This window comes from Pezoporus flaviventris, unplaced genomic scaffold (genome assembly GCF_033815535.1).
Source record: "Pezoporus flaviventris isolate CSIRO_AGI_PZ_B2104156 unplaced genomic scaffold, CSIRO_AGI_Pfla_v1 ptg000007l, whole genome shotgun sequence".
Lineage (NCBI taxonomy): Eukaryota > Metazoa > Chordata > Aves > Psittaciformes > Psittacidae > Pezoporus > Pezoporus flaviventris.
The window spans coordinates 93,445,392-93,463,614 of record NW_026892555.1 but is presented as its reverse complement, the minus strand read 5'-3'; the positions used below and the strand labels follow the sequence as shown (position 1 = coordinate 93,463,614).

The following is an 18,223-nucleotide window of genomic DNA, read 5'->3' as shown; positions in this document are numbered from 1 at the left end:
AAACGCATTGACCTCTTCACATTTTTAGTGCAGAAATGATGCCGTACAGTCACCTGCTCTGACTCAGCATAGTAGAGGACAGCATCATTGTCATTCTCACACACTAAACCTAATGACACTGCTTCAACTCAGACATGCCTTTTATAAATTAATCCAGTTTTAACTAATGGCTTGAAAAATGAAGAATCTTTGTTAGCTTGTGCTTTGACTCCTGGGTATTCATGACTGATTTACAAAGGTGATTCAATTATACAGCAGTACTTCATCCCAGAGGATACTGAAGGCACTTCACTAACTAAATGAAGTCAAAAGCTTTCTAGTTATCATTTTCAAAGAAAACATTGATAACTGCTTAACAATTCAGTCACTGGTGGATTTAACACTTCAGACTGCCCCAAATTTCAACAAAATAATCACTGCTATTTGCCATTCTGCTTAATAGTGTAAAGTAAAAAAAACAAAAAACAAAAAACCACTCACCAAACCCCCAGATGTGTCTGTATAATTTATATGCTCCGGTCTTTTACACTTCTTCCACTAATTTTAGCAGAGTTTATTTGCTTTAAGACAAAGAAATACACCATGATATTTTAAAGAATATATGGCAATAGGTATCTTCATCATGCTGGATGAAGTCTGGATATTTTTCAGTTCAACCAAGAGTACCCCTCTCCTTCTCCCCTCATGCCACAACCAAACCAAATCAGCCTGGATGCAAGAAGACGTAAGTGCTGCATAATGCAAGACAACTTACTGAGGGAGGGAGGTGGGTACCAAGCTTCTCTGCTGCTTTTTCCCAGAGAAAGACAAGAAAGTCTATGTATTGACACTGGCATATTGAAAACATTTATGAAAACCTTTGTTTCTAGTTGATAAAGATACATACCCCTATAATACTCAAGCCTTTTAGATAGTCCTGACGAGGTTGGGCTTGTGGCACACAGCCTGCTAGAACCACTTTCTTCTTCTCTTGTTGGGCTTTCCTAAAGAAGGATAGACAGTATGTTAATATTTTCAATATTGATCATTTTCAGGTTCAAAGTTGAAGTTATTCTGCATGACAGACAGGAAAGCAACTACAATTCCCAAATCAGAAGTAACTTGTCTGAACCTCAGACATAGAACAAACTAACACACCAAAAGAATCCCATATATGCAGCTATCAGGCCACAGCACACAAGGCTCAGGTCGGAAAGTATCTACAGAGACCATTACCACTGTTTTATCTTAGACAAAAGGTACAACCTTGAAACCTCTATTTGTCACACTGATAGCAGAGAATCTGGTCAAGAAAGATGGAACAGAGATATTAAGCACAATTCAAGAAAACTTACACAGAATGGAAGGGAAAGCCTACACGGATAAGAAACTGCCTCACAACACAAGCATTTACGTAGCACTAGTAAGAAAGGACCAGTCACATCAAGTCTTCTGATGTTTACTTGAAAATGTTTATTTACTTCTAAATGTGCATTTACTGAAAAAAAAAAGGTTAAGTAACTGTTTACTTAAATCATATTGAGCATTTTCAAGCTTTTAACTGCTTGCTTTTGGCAGAGAAACATTTGTCTGGATATTAACTTTAAAAATTCCTTAGCTTTGATGCTACCTTAGCACCAAGTAGGAAACCAAAACACGAAGATTAAATGGCTTAACACTGTTCATTTTGTTAGTAATGTTTTGACTCACTTTGAATTCAACACTGAACATCAAGCCATCACTGAATCTTGAAACTACAGGAAGCCCTGAACAAAACTGCCAGCTGCATACAAAACAGTGAGATGCAAAACCTGCTTGTGTTCACTAAACTTTGAAGACCATCCATTAACACATTAACCCAACATGACTACCGCATTATAATGTGCAAACCAGCGAAGAAAAGCAGCACTGAATAATTTTAGCAGAGTTGCTAGGTGTGACATATTATGAGTTGCTCTACAAACTATCTTTCACAGTAGCATGCTGTGTCACAACCTCCTGGCAGACTTCTGTCAAACTAGAAACCTTGCAAATTCACATTTTTCTCCAGCAATGTATGGATTCATGAAGTGTTTACTATTATGTTGGAACAGGCTAAGACATGTCATAACATTTTTCAGAAAAAAATCTTATCCAAAATACACAATTGCTTAGACAATTTCATACTCTTCAGCTTGCTCAAGCTGTCTCCAAGATGAATGCACTCAAGAAAGACACGTTCAACAAGTACAAGGATGCAACACTGCGTATCTGGAGATCTCCAGCAAATGCAAATTTAATGAAGAGAGAAAAAACAAAAACAAAAAAACCCCAACCAAACCAAAGCAAAACCCACACAAAAAGAAAACAAAACCGCACAAAACAGACTGGTACCACACACGGTTCCACTACGCATAATTTTTACTTCATACTCATAATATAGATTTATTTACAAACTACAGCTCAAATGAAATCTCACACGATTACACAAATTGTAGTATTAAAGGAGATTACAGATCATCCTACCAAATACCTGTGTTAGCACAAAAATGAGATATTTCAAATGAAAAAAATAAATATCCTATACACAGACAAGTGTGAAATAACAGGAAAGTTTATTGTGCCCATTACCTCATATGTAACATCGCAGCAGTTAATCCCTATACAATACTTGATTTTATTTTAGTGGGACTTTCAGGAAATCTTCAGACATTCATCACAGACAGCTGTATTGGTCCTCTACTTGCATGCTAAGGTGTATAATATAAACGCAGACCCTTTCATTTCTTCCTTGATAATATTTCTGTGGATAAAGAACTATGATGAAATGCTAATTTATTATATTTTTTAGACAGGGAACCTAGCAACAAGTGTCTGAAATCTGCAATTCTTTTTTTCTTTTTTAAGGGTTTTGCAAAAACTTCAGAGGTCACCTACTTCTACATATCCAAGTGAAAAAACAACCACTTCTTGCATTACCTAAAAATGTCACATCGCACCATGTGACACTCCACTAGCTCAAAGGACAAAAATCACTACTTAAATAGTCTTAGAGACTCAACCTAATGCCTTGAGGCAAGACAATAAGACCTGTCTCCAGCAAACAATGCACACATCCCTAGGAAACTCTGCATCTGGTATAATCTGCTGCTAGCAACAGCCATCTCCATCTACTCGAAAACCTGCGAGCACTACAGAAGAAAAAGCTTTTATTCAAATCTTTTTATCAGAGGTAAAAAAAACAAACAACGTTTCCCTTGACACATTAAATGGCATTTTAATGTTATTTCACAGCTTTAACATTTTGCCATATCTTCTGGGATTATAACTGGAGCAAGGGGGGAAAAAGTTAAGCTGAATATTCTCCATAATAAGCATTGCCTTCTTTTAACTTTCTTAAAGTTGTGCAGGTCTCCACAGAATAAAGAATTTTGTACACTGAGATTTTTTTGCTTTAAAATGCAATTAAGTGGAAATGTCAGAACTAAATTTTCAATCAGTCAATTTTCATTACATCCATAATACACTGTACAATCTATGAAACTCACTATAAATGAAAAACCATTGTAAGGAAATTATGGAAATTTTTGCTTCATTATTAAGCCACCACGTCTCTAAATATGCATTCCAGTACTATACTGTCACCTCCTTTTAGTATTGTTTAATGAGCCCTCCTCATATTAACAAAAGCCTACAAAAATTATCCTTCAAAAATCTAGTTAGCACAGCAACTGTATTAGAAAAGCCTTTATCCTTCAAAAACATGAATAGTGATGAGAATAATACCTCATGGAATCTAGTAGGTGGCATGAACAAATACATCTTCCCTTTTAGATACCCTTTATATTTTCAATTACATGAACCTTACCTTGAACTTTCAATCTAATTGACTCGGGACACATTTTCTAGAAATACACTCTTCTAAGAGGTGCTTGCACGATACACATCTGAACAGACATTTAATTAGAGCAATTCTTTTTAAAAGAAATGAATTATTTGAGCCACTTCCTAAGTAATGGGTGGGGAACAAAAAAAAAAAAGAGAAAGAAACAGGGGCATAAAAACAAGGCTGCATAGAGCAGAGGACTCATACACGGTCTGTCCTGAGATCTTAGATTATACTCCACTGCAATTCCATTGCATAGACATTGCCATTGCAACCATAAGTCTATTATCGATGAAATACGTTCAATGTATTCTGCTTTTTAGAAAGCAAATGTGAGGATGCAACTAGGATGGGGAGAAACTTGTGCCTTGCTTACATGAACTTGTGTTGCTAGGAACCAAACTGCAATATTCTGCTCTCAATTTTATGTCATATGTTGTTGCATGATTTCTTTACTTTTGATTTTTGAGCTCACAGAAAATTTAGCTGGCAACATGAGAAAGATAAAGAAATATACCCCAGGCCTCCAGAAAAGTCCCCTGCAAGTGTTCGCTACATCAGCACTGTGTGTATGGCAACAGTGCTGGATATCACAGCAGGCAGTCCAGGAAGCTGCGGTACCACCTGCATCACTTTTTCATGACTTAGAGTTATTTAAGGTGGAGTCACCACAGAAAAAGAGTTACGGAGTTCTCCCTGAGGTTCAAAACCAGGGAAAACAATAAAAATAAAGAAAAAAGTGAAAGCAGAAAAGATGGGTCATGTTCAACAGGAAACAATCCGTGACATCAGAAGTAATTAGTAACTCACTCTTTGCTAGATCGAAGCAAGAGAAGCCAGATCATCACTGCTCACCTGCTTGCCTCCCTCTCCATAAGTGGAGCTGCTTTCAGAGAGCAAACATCACTGCTCATCAAGGTATCCCAGCAGCACAGGAAGGCACGGCAGACATCTGAAACCAAAAGCTGTCTGTTCTGTAAGGAACAGAACCGGCAAACTACAGGCTGGTCATCATGAAAGATACAATTTGCAAAGGGTTGTTCCTACTAGGCCGGTCACAATTGACCATACTCTCAAGTAAGTTTTTGCATCAGTGAGCTACATCCACCAAACACAGTACACCCCTGCTCATTACTGTACCAGCACAATCCCTGTGACATTCACCTTGAGATGTATACAGTTAAATCTAATTGTGTAATGCACCAGTGTAGTCTACTCATGCCGTTCTCACAGCTTCCTATTACACAAAATCCACAAGACCCCTTCTCAGGTATTTTAGAAAGGTGTGCAGCCATAAATCAACAGGAGGTTTGTGTCTAGAAACATCTGAAGAAATGTTAGTATACATGAAGAAGTTCTGCTAAGGCAGCTCTAGCTGAATACAGTATGAGCTGGGTATATGACGAGATCAGGCAGCCATATAAAACATAAAATTGGAGGGATACTACTTCTCAGGCTGTAGAAATAATGATATGTCATCTCTGGGGGAAAAGAATTGCTATTTCACTACAGATTCAAATGTGTGAAAGATTTTCCAACTATCTCATCTGCTGAATTAATCAGTAGGAAGCCACAAGTTTTAAAGAGAGCCCAATACCCCTGGAATGAAAAGATAGTGCCTGTATAGCATCTGGAATACATTCTTGAAAATCCATGAAATCACACAGCTATTTTCTGTTTGAAAAATTACAAATGGCAATTTAACTGCGGCTTTACAGGCTTTGAGCCAATCTAATGTCTCATTACTACCCAAAGGCTTGCTTCCAATCCTCCCTGTCTCTTATTACCACTCCTACCTTGCTCCAGTTACCCCTCCTCACTTCTGGCCATCTGGTATCACTCCTCTGCTCGAAGCTCTGCAGCTCACTGGAGCATTCCAGGGCCCCAGTGAACTCACTGACACAGAAGAAACCTATGGAGCTGGGTTTGGAGGTATTTTATCATTTTATTCCATTAAGTTAGCTCATGGGAAAAGGGCTACAGAGGGCTGAAACAGAGGTCAAGGGAAAGCTGTTGGGAAAGAAATGGAAAAACAGAAGAACATGGGAACTCCTTGTTTCATCTATGGTCAGTTTGACAAGTCTTATGAAACCTTGGAGGTCACAATATGCTGACCAGCATGACTGAATAAAAAGCAAAAAAAAAGATGTAAGAAACTCACGCGCATGCTTTTGAGGTTAGGGACAGCCCCACAGTCAAAGGCATGTGGAAAACCTGAGAAAAGCTTGTCAACATCATTAATTAGAGCAGAACTACTTCAATCTACTTAGGCCTGTCAGCTTCCTTGTACACTTCCAGAGCCCTCAAAGAATTACCGTATTTTCCTTGTGAGATGTAAAGATGCAAAGTTAATTTGAGGATGCTTAAGCTAATTACTGGAGTTTACTGAATTGCTCTTTGAGGACCAGTCTAACAAAGCAGCCCCCTAGTTACCATGCTGCATCCTCTAAACTTGCCACCTTTGGTAAAATCCATTAAGAAACAGGTATATACTCAAGGTGAAAAATAAGGTGCCCATTCTCCTCCTGAGAAAAGCAAGCATGTCGTATCTGAAAATACTTCAAAAAGACATAAATGCTTGTTCCATCAGACTCCAAACTGAGGTTGTAAAGATGTTCTCCAAGCAAAAATAAACAAACAAAAGCATAGAAGCATCCTCCTCCAGCAGAGCTTTTCATAGGAGGTGAAATGTCAGATCTCAGAATAACCCCAGGACTCAGATGTTACATATCAAATTATTCCCAAATTTCTGAAAGGACATACCTGAGGAAGAAACAGTGTATTCTACCTACATTTGGATATTCACAGTACCTGCGTGAACAGACGTTGCGCTACTTGTATCTTATCCACTCAGAAAAAGATGCATCTGAATGCACTACTCAAACTTCTGCTCTTCACAAATGCAACAGATCCATCCAGGCTCTTGCAGTAAACAGTTGCGTTCATCACTCCAAAATGATGGGTTAGAGCGGCTTCCAAGCTATGGGGAATTTTCCCAATGCAGTTTATGGCATTAGCTGTAATATCTTGAATTGAATTTTGTCCTTTCTCTTTAGCTTCTACCACTGCTTTCCTCTTTCAAGTGCAAGCATTTTTGCATTCTTTCTCCTACTTCAAAAAAAACTTCATTCTCTCCAACCTTGAAAATTTAATCAAATCTGAATTTATGTTTGCATATATAGATGGACTGTTTAATCAGATATACTTGGTTTCAAAACCAGTGAAAGGAAATCTGTAAATTCACTTGGAAACAGACATTAAACTTATGGTAGAGTGAAGAAATGGAAATGAAATTCATTACAGTGAACTTTTAAATAACCCATTTGACTCTTGCCCTATTCTTCTGTTCTTTCTACGTGTATTCCTGTAGGAACTTTAATATTTTATTGTATTATTTGTGGTGTATCTCTCCTGTATGTTTTGTTAACTGACCATTCATTCTACTTCACCTTTCCAGTCTTCCCACTCTTAGTTCAATTCATCTTTTTAAAGATAAAGTATGTGCAGTTTAGGGCACAGTATTATTTCAATCAATTTGTGAAATACTACACTGCCTCTCAGGTTCCAAGTCCAGGCAGGCTTCAAGTTACACACATGCACGGCCAATGTTTGCAATATAAAGCCTTGTGGATACAATGGCTAAAAAATGAAATTAGAGTTGAATGAAAATTAAACAGAGTTTTTTCTCCTCGGAGGTGCAGTGTGTTTCTCAATAACACACTACCTACAAAAGAAAAACAGGATCACCAGAAGAGGTTGCTGTTCTAGGAGCTATTATGAGCACTTTTAATTTTTTTTAAGTGTTTCACACCAGGAAAATTTTTCCATCAGGTAAAGAAGGTGAAAAATCAAAAAAAGAAAGGCTGCAGAATTGACATGGTCTAAACACGCAGAGCAGCAGTACCTCGTACTCACAATGCTGTTCTAACTGACTCACCAGAACAAAACCCCTGGAGATCGCTATGCTGTACCTGACATGGGACATTCGGATAAAAAGTCAAGGATAACACCAAGGAGCAGCTGAGGACGAAAAGTCACAGATATGAAGGACAGCCAAAATTCTGATCATCTAGGCTTTTTGTTATTCAAAATCAGGTAGCTATGACTATTACATTAAAGGGGGGAAAAATTATCTTCAAGAGCCACTAAATGCAGTTTTCATTATGTGTGCACAGAAGACTGCCAAAAACTATCCGACAAAGAAAAAGGGAACAAAAATCAGTGAGGCTATTTTTCAAACAGAAAGCTGCATTGACTGTTTCCGTCATGGAAATGCTATGTGAGCAGCCACACTGTGCCTAGTTTTTGTCAAGAATTCCGCAATAGATAAGGACTATAGAATGACTGAAAGAAACAGAAATGAGTGACACAGAACAGAGCAGAAAGAAAAAAGGAGGTTTAGCTTCTCAATACTGGAACCTTCATTCTGTCCAAATTGCACTGTATCACACATTTTTCTTAACCTTTTATTTGTTTTTAAGTTTATTAAACTCTTTCAGTAAAGCCTAGTGAGTTCTTCCTAATCTAAAGCCATAAGAATCATTTTATTTAATTCCTGTTCATGATCATAGTACCTGAATATCAACAGAAGTAACAAACTACATATTATACTGTCTCTTATGCTGCTTAACCTTGGCTTTTTTGAATTAGGGAAATGTAGGTTGAAAGGACTTCTAGAGGTCACCTAGCCTAACCTCCTGCTCAGAAGCAGACTACTGACATCACTGACTAACCAAGGCTGGAAAACTTGCTGTCACTTGTTACTTCTTCTGATCCAATCAAGAACAACTTCGTTCCATGATCTTTGCAACTGCCCTTCAAGTAATTACAGGCCTCTGTCAGATTACCCACTAGTCTCCTATGTGCCACTCATGACAACCTGACCATTTTAGCAGCCCTCCAAAGGACCGGCTTGTCTCATTGCATCCCTCAACTGACCCACTAACCCCAAAACACAGTAACCGAGGTGAAGCCCCGCCAAGTAAATAGGAATAAATGTCTTCCCTCAATCTCTTGTTCCTGTATGTTTTATTCACAACTGAGTGACTCATGACAGTTGCTTCATGTTTCTTGGCCCTCATCATATATCTCACATTCTTTGCAAATGGTTATTTAGCCAACAGCCTTATTCAATAGATTACAAAACTGTGCTAACTAACTCTTCATTAATAGCTTCAATTTGTCATTGTTTTATACCACACCTAAATGAATGGTAAAAATGCAAACAGCTCTCCATGGACTACATTCTGACATACATGTTTGTTGGACAGAAAAATCTGGTTTCTGTCTTGTAGAAGCACTAAGATGCTCTACCACTCACAAAATCATCACAGATCCTGAAAGCAACAGGCTCCTACTCTGCTTTCACCTGATGCTTTACAACGGCCTTGCACCACATGCCACAATACAAACTGAAGAGATTATCATTTTATTTTCTTCAGAGACTGAAGCTTTGAGTCTGTAGTTAATTGTACAGATTCAAAAGTGTATGACAATTATTCAAGAAGCTAATCCTACTTTTGAAGAAATACTACTTTGTCTTTTTCTACTCAGGAATTTTTAAACACATTATCAAATAAAAAAAATAAAAAATAAATTCCCAGGTGACTTGAATGACAACTGCACTTTGCTTTTGCCTGTACAATCCCTGTACACAGCTGTCACTGATGCTTAAACACAGGATGGGAGACGATGCTATTAGAAAGCAGGAAGCACAAAAGTGCATCAAGCACTGCAAGATGGCTTTAGTGCACTCCTACTGCGAGGTGGGACTCAGAGTACCTGCATCTGCTCGCCACTAACAATTTATGCAGCACTCTTGCTTCCACTGTGGTTAAGGCTTTTTGATGTGTATGGCTGGAAAAAAAATTGCACAGGGAGTGCCTATAAAACGAAGATACAAGCCGTAGAAGCAGCTCTGAGAAACTAATACCAGTTTTGTCATCTAAATTAGCTCGAAACGTATTATTTAAAGAACTAAAAATGCTAACTTCTATCAGAGTTGAAGAGGTAATATATCTAAGCATATCAGCTTGCCTAAGAATGTTCCTAAAATAACCAAGATATCACTCAAATAGATTTCACGATAGATAATATTTTACAAGTTTAATACACTGACAGGCATTTCATGGGGATATTAATAAATGCATGGGCTCATGAAAATTTTAGGTCACATGCATATCTGTAAGGTCAAAACAACTTAAAGGATTCAAACAACAAACATAGCTCCTATGTCTTAACACAACATTTCTAACAAACAACAATCCAGCCTGGCTTGAATATAAATATATGCACTTGGATATAAACGTATGTGCACACACAACAATTAATTTACTCTAAAAGCTCTATTTCCTTTTTATTTTCTTCTAAATTTCCCATAAACTTCAATTCTCACAGATTAATACCACCATTCTAGAGCACCTCTTTAGCTTTACATACACATAGAAGGAATATTGAAGAATAAGCGGAGGAATGTCAGGAGAAAGGCCTCATTGCAGTATGCTATTGATCAGTGGCTTTCTAAAGGTAATAATCTGTCATGAGAGTAATGGGTAATTTTTAAAGGTTGCGTAGGACTTGCAAAATAAAATGAGCTAGGTGCTTTAAAGATAAAGTTTCTGTAATGATCTTTAACGTTTTTATCTCCGTCCAGTTTCTGATGAGATCACCCACAGGTCTGTACAGGAAATAGAAGCAGACTCCAGCTGCCTGCTCCCAGGACTCCCAAACGTCCTTTGCATGAGAGACTCAGGCTCTTATTGATGCTCTAATGAAAAAGGCCTTCAGTATTAAAGCTGTCTCCCTGGACTTCAGACGCATAGTTAATTGATGCAAAAGTTGTAACACTCAAGTTTCTCTGCAATGTATAAACAGTTGGTTATAATAATAACATCGACCTCTACACATCTCTAAGTAATATTAATTGCACAAGTAGCATTCCCTATACAACCACTTCATATTTTTAATTCCCTTCTATTTTTAATACAATATACATCTCTGCAGACTTAAAGACACCTAACAACAGGAAACGATACTAAATAATGCAATGCTCTGCATTAAGGTCACTTTATGCAGCTCAGAATTCTAGTGAATCCCACTGGAAATTACCATCTTGTTATGAAACCCTGGAAAAGAAATCCATCTGCTCCTACCAGGAGTTTCAAGGAAATTCTGTTCTACAGTTTTCAAACACTGCAGAATTTGAGAGGATAGGAGAAGTGCTAACTGCACAACTTACATCCCTGAAATTTGCTCTAAATGATTTCGCAGTTTTCTGCCAAATCTTCATAGCGACTCAACTATTTTTCAGACTTGGATTACATTAAGTGTATAATATTTTTTCTTTGAAATACTGCTTCATTAATATACATCACATTTTTTTCCTATCATAACTTATATACAAAGATTCAAAGTATTAAATAGGTAATTGAGTCTTTATTCTCAACAGTCTACACCCAGGAAGATCTTCCCCTGTCATCAAGCAGAGGTTTGGTTTTAAACAGGTGCCAGATGGAGTTAGAACTTTTAAATAAAGCTCAATTTGGGAAATTGAGCACCGCACTCACTGAAGCTCTTTTCAAAATCAGATTCCCATTCATCAACTTTTCACATTCCTTGCTATTGGGCAACACAATCCAGGTTTCTCTAGCACCCAAGGCAGCAAAGTGTGCTTTAAATTTCTTTAAGATACAAAACTCTGTAGAATATATGTCTACCTATATAAGAAGAAGGTTGGTTAAATTCTTCAGTGAGGGACTGTAAGCATGAACTTGTAAGCATGAATACGTTACAAACATACTCTACAGAAGTACAGAACTAAAAACTTACATTCTACATTGTTGTTACCAGCAGCTCAACCTGATAGAATATTTTAAGGCACCTTAGATTTAATAGTATAGAACACTAACGAGTGAACACCTTAGGTTGCTTCTCTAATTATAATAATCCCCTTTCCATAGAGCTAGAAAGTGCTGCACTGCTTACTTCCCCACACCTTTTATTTTTTTGGAGGGGGGTGCTTTGTTTTGTTGTTAATTAAAACTCTTACCCTTTTATGTGCCCTGATTACGGATCAGGTGAAGGCCAGAGTACTCTTACGACCTTCAGAAGACTTGAGAGCCTCCACTCCTGATGCACTTTCCTTCAAATGTTGTTATAACTACATTCTCCCTCCCTACTCCCATGAGCATACCAGAAATGACTCTTCCTTTCCGCTTCTGTTCACAATATATATCAATTTATGGAATATCCACTTACTCTATGATTTCTGCCGGTATTTGCCACTTTCTGAAAAAGCTATCAGATGTTATATGCAGGAGCATCTTCCCTCTGATGGGAATCAGGCAAGCTCAGGCAAGGCCCTATGTGTAAAGCAAGGTTAGATTAAAGGGATATTGAACTATTATATTTATCTTATAAATTATTTCCCTCTTTATGGAAATAAATGTATCTATAATAACATTGGGATGGATAAACTGTGTTTCCACCCAGTCTGAAATGTCTTCAGTATCAGAAAATCACAAAGTCAGTAACACATATAACAAATCAGAAAACAATAATAGATTTGCTGCAGCCAGCTTATCTCAAACTGTGCCTCCAACAACTTTCGCTTTAAGTAACCCAGACGAAAAAGTAGATAAATATTTTACTATTCATACATTAACTTTATCAATTTTAAAGCACAAAACCAGAGCATGTGTGGTGTTCACAATGAATTATAATATTCAATAGGACTGCTCAAGCTCTAAAGGACATGAATAATTTGAGACTTTACACATAACTCTCAGAAAGTTATAAATTTTAAAAAGCCAACCCCTTAATTTCATGTTCTGTATTCTAAATAGTGTGCATTTGACCTTGACATCAAAATGGGCAACTATACCCTCCATGTTTTCAGCTTACTGTACACTTTAACATTTTACAAACTATACCCACTGTATTGGTATTGAACATCCTGATATTGAAAAATTTGTAACACATTCATTGGATTTACTACTAACACAACCCAGAATAATTTGATTTTTTTATTATTAGTTTGTTTTTTTCTGCAAAGCTGGACATAATAAAAGGGATACATAACTTCAAAAGAAACTGTTCAAGGTACCAGCAGTTTACCCAGAACAGAATTTGCTGCCTGTTACCACAAAAAGAAGTCATATAGTGCTAATTCAGCTAAATCACCAGTGAGGCTATGGACTTATAGACAGTTTCTATCCAGTCATCATCTTCCAGAATTTATCCAATCCTTACTACACACTTAAATTCCTAATTGCACCACAGAAAGTGCTTGGAAGCTGTTTGAAAGCATATGTTCTCTTTCTGCTGCTCTCAGACTCCCCAACTATATGTACCTTTCCTTCTAGAGATGCAGCACTCCACCTGCCACAGGACCATTGGCCAATATTTCAGAAAGACCAGAATACCAGACTGGCAGTTCTGTACAAGGCCAAGCAACACTGGATGCTTCTTCCATGATTATCAACAACAGTTTCCTCTATGAATTATAAAACATGCTCTCCTATCTTTTGCTCACCATACAGTGGACTTTACGATAAAGAGAGCTTCTGATTAAATCAACAGGCTGGAGCATCATACTTCATTGTTGTTATTGTTTCTTTTAATATTAATCCAACATTAGCATGCTCCCAGCCTGAGGGAATTTTCTCAGCATTCCGAGATTGGTTAAGTTTATCATCCATCAGTTATCACCACAGCCCATGGTGTTTAAAAGAGCTAGCAGGTTTATACATTCTCTATAAATATGTGTAGGACACACTATGTATGTATAGTAACTGTACATCCTTAGCGCCACTTCAGAATTGGTAGGATCTCTCTTCTTAGTTCTAATGTACATAGCCTTGCCCTTATTCATAGATTCCCCACCATATTCCATTCATATTCCCCATCATAGATATTCCCTTAATAACATTAGATTCTCTTCGCCAAAAATCTAATTACATAACCCTCAATATTGTATCACTTTCCATTCCCCCCATCTCCTACATATATCTAAATAAAGCTGCCTTAACATCACCTTATTAGGCCTTTATTCCATAATCCCTACCCTTCTTAATTACCAAATGGTGGACTAGCTGAGAAACTGTTCCCACACATCTCAAGTGTAAATTTATCTTGTCTGATAACTTCAAAAGTTAAACTCATTATTTGGATAATCTCCAACAAAGACAATCAGCTTCATACCGTCATTCATCCTTATCAAACTATCAGTCTGAAATCCATTTATGATTTCACCTTTACCCAACACAGTCAGTTCAAAAATAAATATGAACTCATTTAGGGTAGATCGATGTTTATGGTAAAAAATACACACTTAAACGTGATGTTTAAAGATTGCGAAAAACACTGTTCAGTTCCGAAGCCAGATGAACAGTCCAAACAGGTCAGAGGGACAAACAGTTGCGTAGGAAGGCACCTTGTTACACTGAACTTCCATTTGTCAAGGAAATCTTACACCAGCAGAAACTGTCCATCTGTTGCATATAAAAATAGCAAAACCAGTTTGTTTGCATTCCCAGTAAAAGCTAAGCAATGAGGAGGGCGCAAGATACATCTCTGTTTACAAGCAGGCTTCCAGGAAGAGTGAAGTAGAAGTTACTTGAAGTCGACAAGGACTCCTCACCACTGATAGTGGGAGGGAAGTGTGGGAGGGAAGGACAGCCTCCCAGTTTTACTGAAATCGCCAGAGTTTGCTATCATAACAGCATGAAAATAGAGAAATGGGGTCTTACCAAAGTCAGTACAAGAATTGTATCAAGAAAAATCATAGGGTCATATGGTATGAATATAAGAAATTCTCCTAAAATCATCACAGATCATAGCTTTACTTGAAGACAGAACATCTTCATCTTTAGGCAGCAGAGGAGCTACTGTTTGTCCAAGGTTTAAAAAATAAGCATTCTTTGTAAAGAACAAAACTAATGGAATTACAGGCTGATAATTCAGTCGCTTTTTCCCAGCTACTTAACAAGTCATTTGCTTTGCAAGAAAAATGTGATTTTTTGCCTAAAAACTATGTACCCAAGAAGCTAACCGGCTAAATATTTTTCGCTATTTCCAATGCACATCTCACAGGCACTGTTTACAAAACATTCCAAAGACATTATACAGTTTCACAAGAAACACAAACACCACTGTATGGTATCAAGAATTTTTAAGCAGTAACTAGAAGCAACAGAGCAACAGTTTCTAATTATCTGCTTAAAAAAAGCACACACCACTTTAATTCAACATGGGTAAGTAAGCCCCAATCATATTGTTAATCCTGTTATCCCAAACCACAGTTTCAATTAATGATTTAACGTACTCAAACAGCCAACACAACGTTTATGACTTGGTATTCTACAGAATCCATAAGCTCTCCTGCAAGAGGGCAATTACAACACTATTAGTTCATGCTACTCCTCTCAGAAACCTGTGGTTGTTGAAGCAGGGTTTCAGACACTATCACTTCCACAAAGATTTCTGATTGAGTGAATTTATCTCAAGGAGAAGGAAAAAATGGAAAGCCAGTCCACATAAACCAGAGAATTCTAACTCTTGTACATGTAAGCTTCTGGAAAATTTGGTCTTGTTTCTATCAAAACAGTATTTACAATAAACTGAATGTGCGGAACAGGCCAAAGACTCATGACAGACATCAGATGATTTTGAACCATAGTTAGGAAGGTCAAGGTTTGATCTTGAACTCTACTATTAGAAAACAGCGTTATCAAAACAAAACCTCCTCCATATCAAAACATAGATCGCTAACAAGTATTGCTCACTAAATAAGAATGGAGCCTTAAGAAAGCTAGGGAAGCATGAAGATACTACCACATTAAAGAATTCATGGCATATGTAAAACTTCAGATACAAAAAGTACCAGACACTAAAAATCTTCCTTTTGCAGTATTTATTTGCATTTCTGCTTTCATGTGTGCAAACAGTGAGGGAGGGAGGGAAAGTAACTTTTCCACACACATTATCTGATTTTGAAAAAGTATAGCATGCTACTTACCCGAGTAGTACTGCAAGATATACAGCAGAAGCTGAAATAAGAATTTCTACTTTTCCAAAAAGGTCTTTTAAACAACCAAAAATCAATTGGTTTATTACTCTGAATTGCAGATTTTTAGCATCTGTGCTCTTTTTCTGACCTGTGATAAATTAGGATTGCACTGCTGTAGAAACTAACTTACGCCAATTTGCTTTAGAACTGAGGCCTCAAACTTTTATGTGGGCTCTGACTGATGGGATCTTGGCTGAATAATTCACATAAGCTAGGTCAAATCCCTTACCTTGCAACAAGGTGGATCTGTTTGTGCTAAACAGTTCAGCAACTAGCAATAGTACCAGGGAGGGGGGCAACCCTAAACCTTGGCTGTATGGTGGACAGCTTCTGGAATGCTGCTTACCAGCTCAGAGCTGGAGACATTTACATGTGAAAGTCACGGTGAGCTGGGAATCCTTTTATCAGACTAAAGATAAACCAGGAGTAAATTTACGAAATACTCTTCTACTCTGCATCATAAAACCTTAAGTGTAAATAAAACTGCTGTCCCTCAGATATCCTCTCAACAGTACCGTATAAAATTAGTTAGCCTCAGGGGGAAAAAATTCTGAGATCAACTTCAACTGGTAAAAAAAAAAAAATACAAGGTCATGTCACTATGTACTTGCATGTTTAGTATGTACTTATGTTGAACACACAATGATCTGATTTATTATCTTAAGTTTATTAGCCAAATTTAGGAGACCTTGAACTCTTTCTGTACTAATTAAGGGCAACTATTTTATTTGAATTGTGTTGCTTCTCATGTGTTCTCTTTCCCCTTAAAAAAAGGGTCTCAAATACTCATCAGATGAAAGGACTGACAAACAAAAAACCCTGAGTGAAAAGCAAAACAAAGGCCTTGTAATTCTGTGTACAGAACCTATCTACAGGGATATAGCTCGTGTAGCTACCAAATACCTTCTGTAACAGCGCATTTTATACCCTCAACATTCTAAATTTGCAGGGGAGATGAGCATTAACACCTTTAAATTTTCCTTTTCCAGTAGCAATAGAGTATGTCTAGGTAATACACAATTTCTTTCACTAAAATTTTCAAGTGTTCTTTCAAATACTAAATCTTCATACCCATCTGGTTAGTTATTATCCAGTTCTTACAGTGGCACATATCTAGACAGAGACTGAAGTGGGCTGAAGGGGCAATAAACAAAGAATTATTATACCTGAAGTCTTTACTGCAGATCCCTTTATCTACCTAAGTTAACAGTATTCTTTGTTAACACATCTGATTCCATTCCACCTCCTGAAACATTTCATCCACTTCTACACTGAAGGAACCAAAAAAAAAAAAATCCTTATCTTCCATCCAAAGAAGTTACTGCTCTACATTAATGAAAGATTATTCATATAAAACAAAACACAGTATCACAGCACACAGAAATATGTGCTGATAGTTGGATGAAAAAGACCATCTCAAGCATTTCTCATACTAAGTTACTTGTTATGCTGATTTCAATAAAGATGATCTAACTATTAAGTAAAAAGTAAAAGTAAGACTATTTAACTTAGTAAATGAAAGCTTAAACTCAGAGGGGACCTCTCATTTAACCATTTTCATGAAAAATACATATTTAAAAAGACTTGAGCACTGCAAGTCACTCATTCTGCATTGTCTTTTCTCTTTGTTCCCCATTCCCAACAGTGGAGATTGCACGAACGTTTGCAAAGAACACTTTAAAGACTAGTTCAGGCACTTTAGCTGAAAGTTCACTATTCTACTGTTTTCCTTTTGAATTTCTCTGCATAGCTAGAAGGCTAATTGAAATTACCCTTGCTATTAGTCTGCAAGGTACAAAGAGGAAGATAAGTAAAAAGGAATCTTCAGTACTTTCTGTTAAGAGTGCTGCACATTTAGACCAAGGTTCTTGTGCATTATATTTTCCTGGGGTTTTTTATTTATTTTTTCCTTGGAGGTGAATGAGAAGGGGAGCATTATTTCAAAAGAATAATAATAAATAAGTCTAAGACCACGTCAACAGGAGGCTGGCCTGCCAGCCACTACTAGCACTCAGGTGTGACAGGCCAAGAAAGGGAAAATAGAGGGCACCAGGCTGAGCCAGCATAAGGTGGCAAAAGCAGATGATGCAAGAAAGAATAAAGCAGAAGGGATATAAAGAAGGCAAGGTATAGCAGGGTAAACACATTACAGGAAATGTTTAGTGATTTGCCAATGCCTGTGAGATCTCTCACCCTGCCTTCAAGTTTCACAAGTGCGACTGGAGCCCATTCCCACTAAGCTGACAAACTGGAACGACTCAATTACAGTGCTGTACACACTGACCTCCTAAATGCTCTCCCAAAAGAACTTG

At 37.3% G+C, this 18,223-nt stretch overlaps 1 protein-coding gene across 2 annotated transcripts in view; it reads right to left on the bottom strand.

Annotated features, from left to right (window-relative positions):
• Nucleotides 1-18,223, bottom strand: part of CDKAL1 (CDK5 regulatory subunit associated protein 1 like 1) — a 390,319-nt gene that overhangs the window by 275,336 nt on the left and 96,760 nt on the right. For both annotated transcript variants that reach the window (XM_061449582.1, XM_061449583.1), the window contains exon 6: nt 887-983. In XM_061449582.1, the coding sequence (XP_061305566.1) occupies nt 887-983 (97 nt within the window). The remainder of the gene's footprint in view (nt 1-886; nt 984-18,223) is intronic.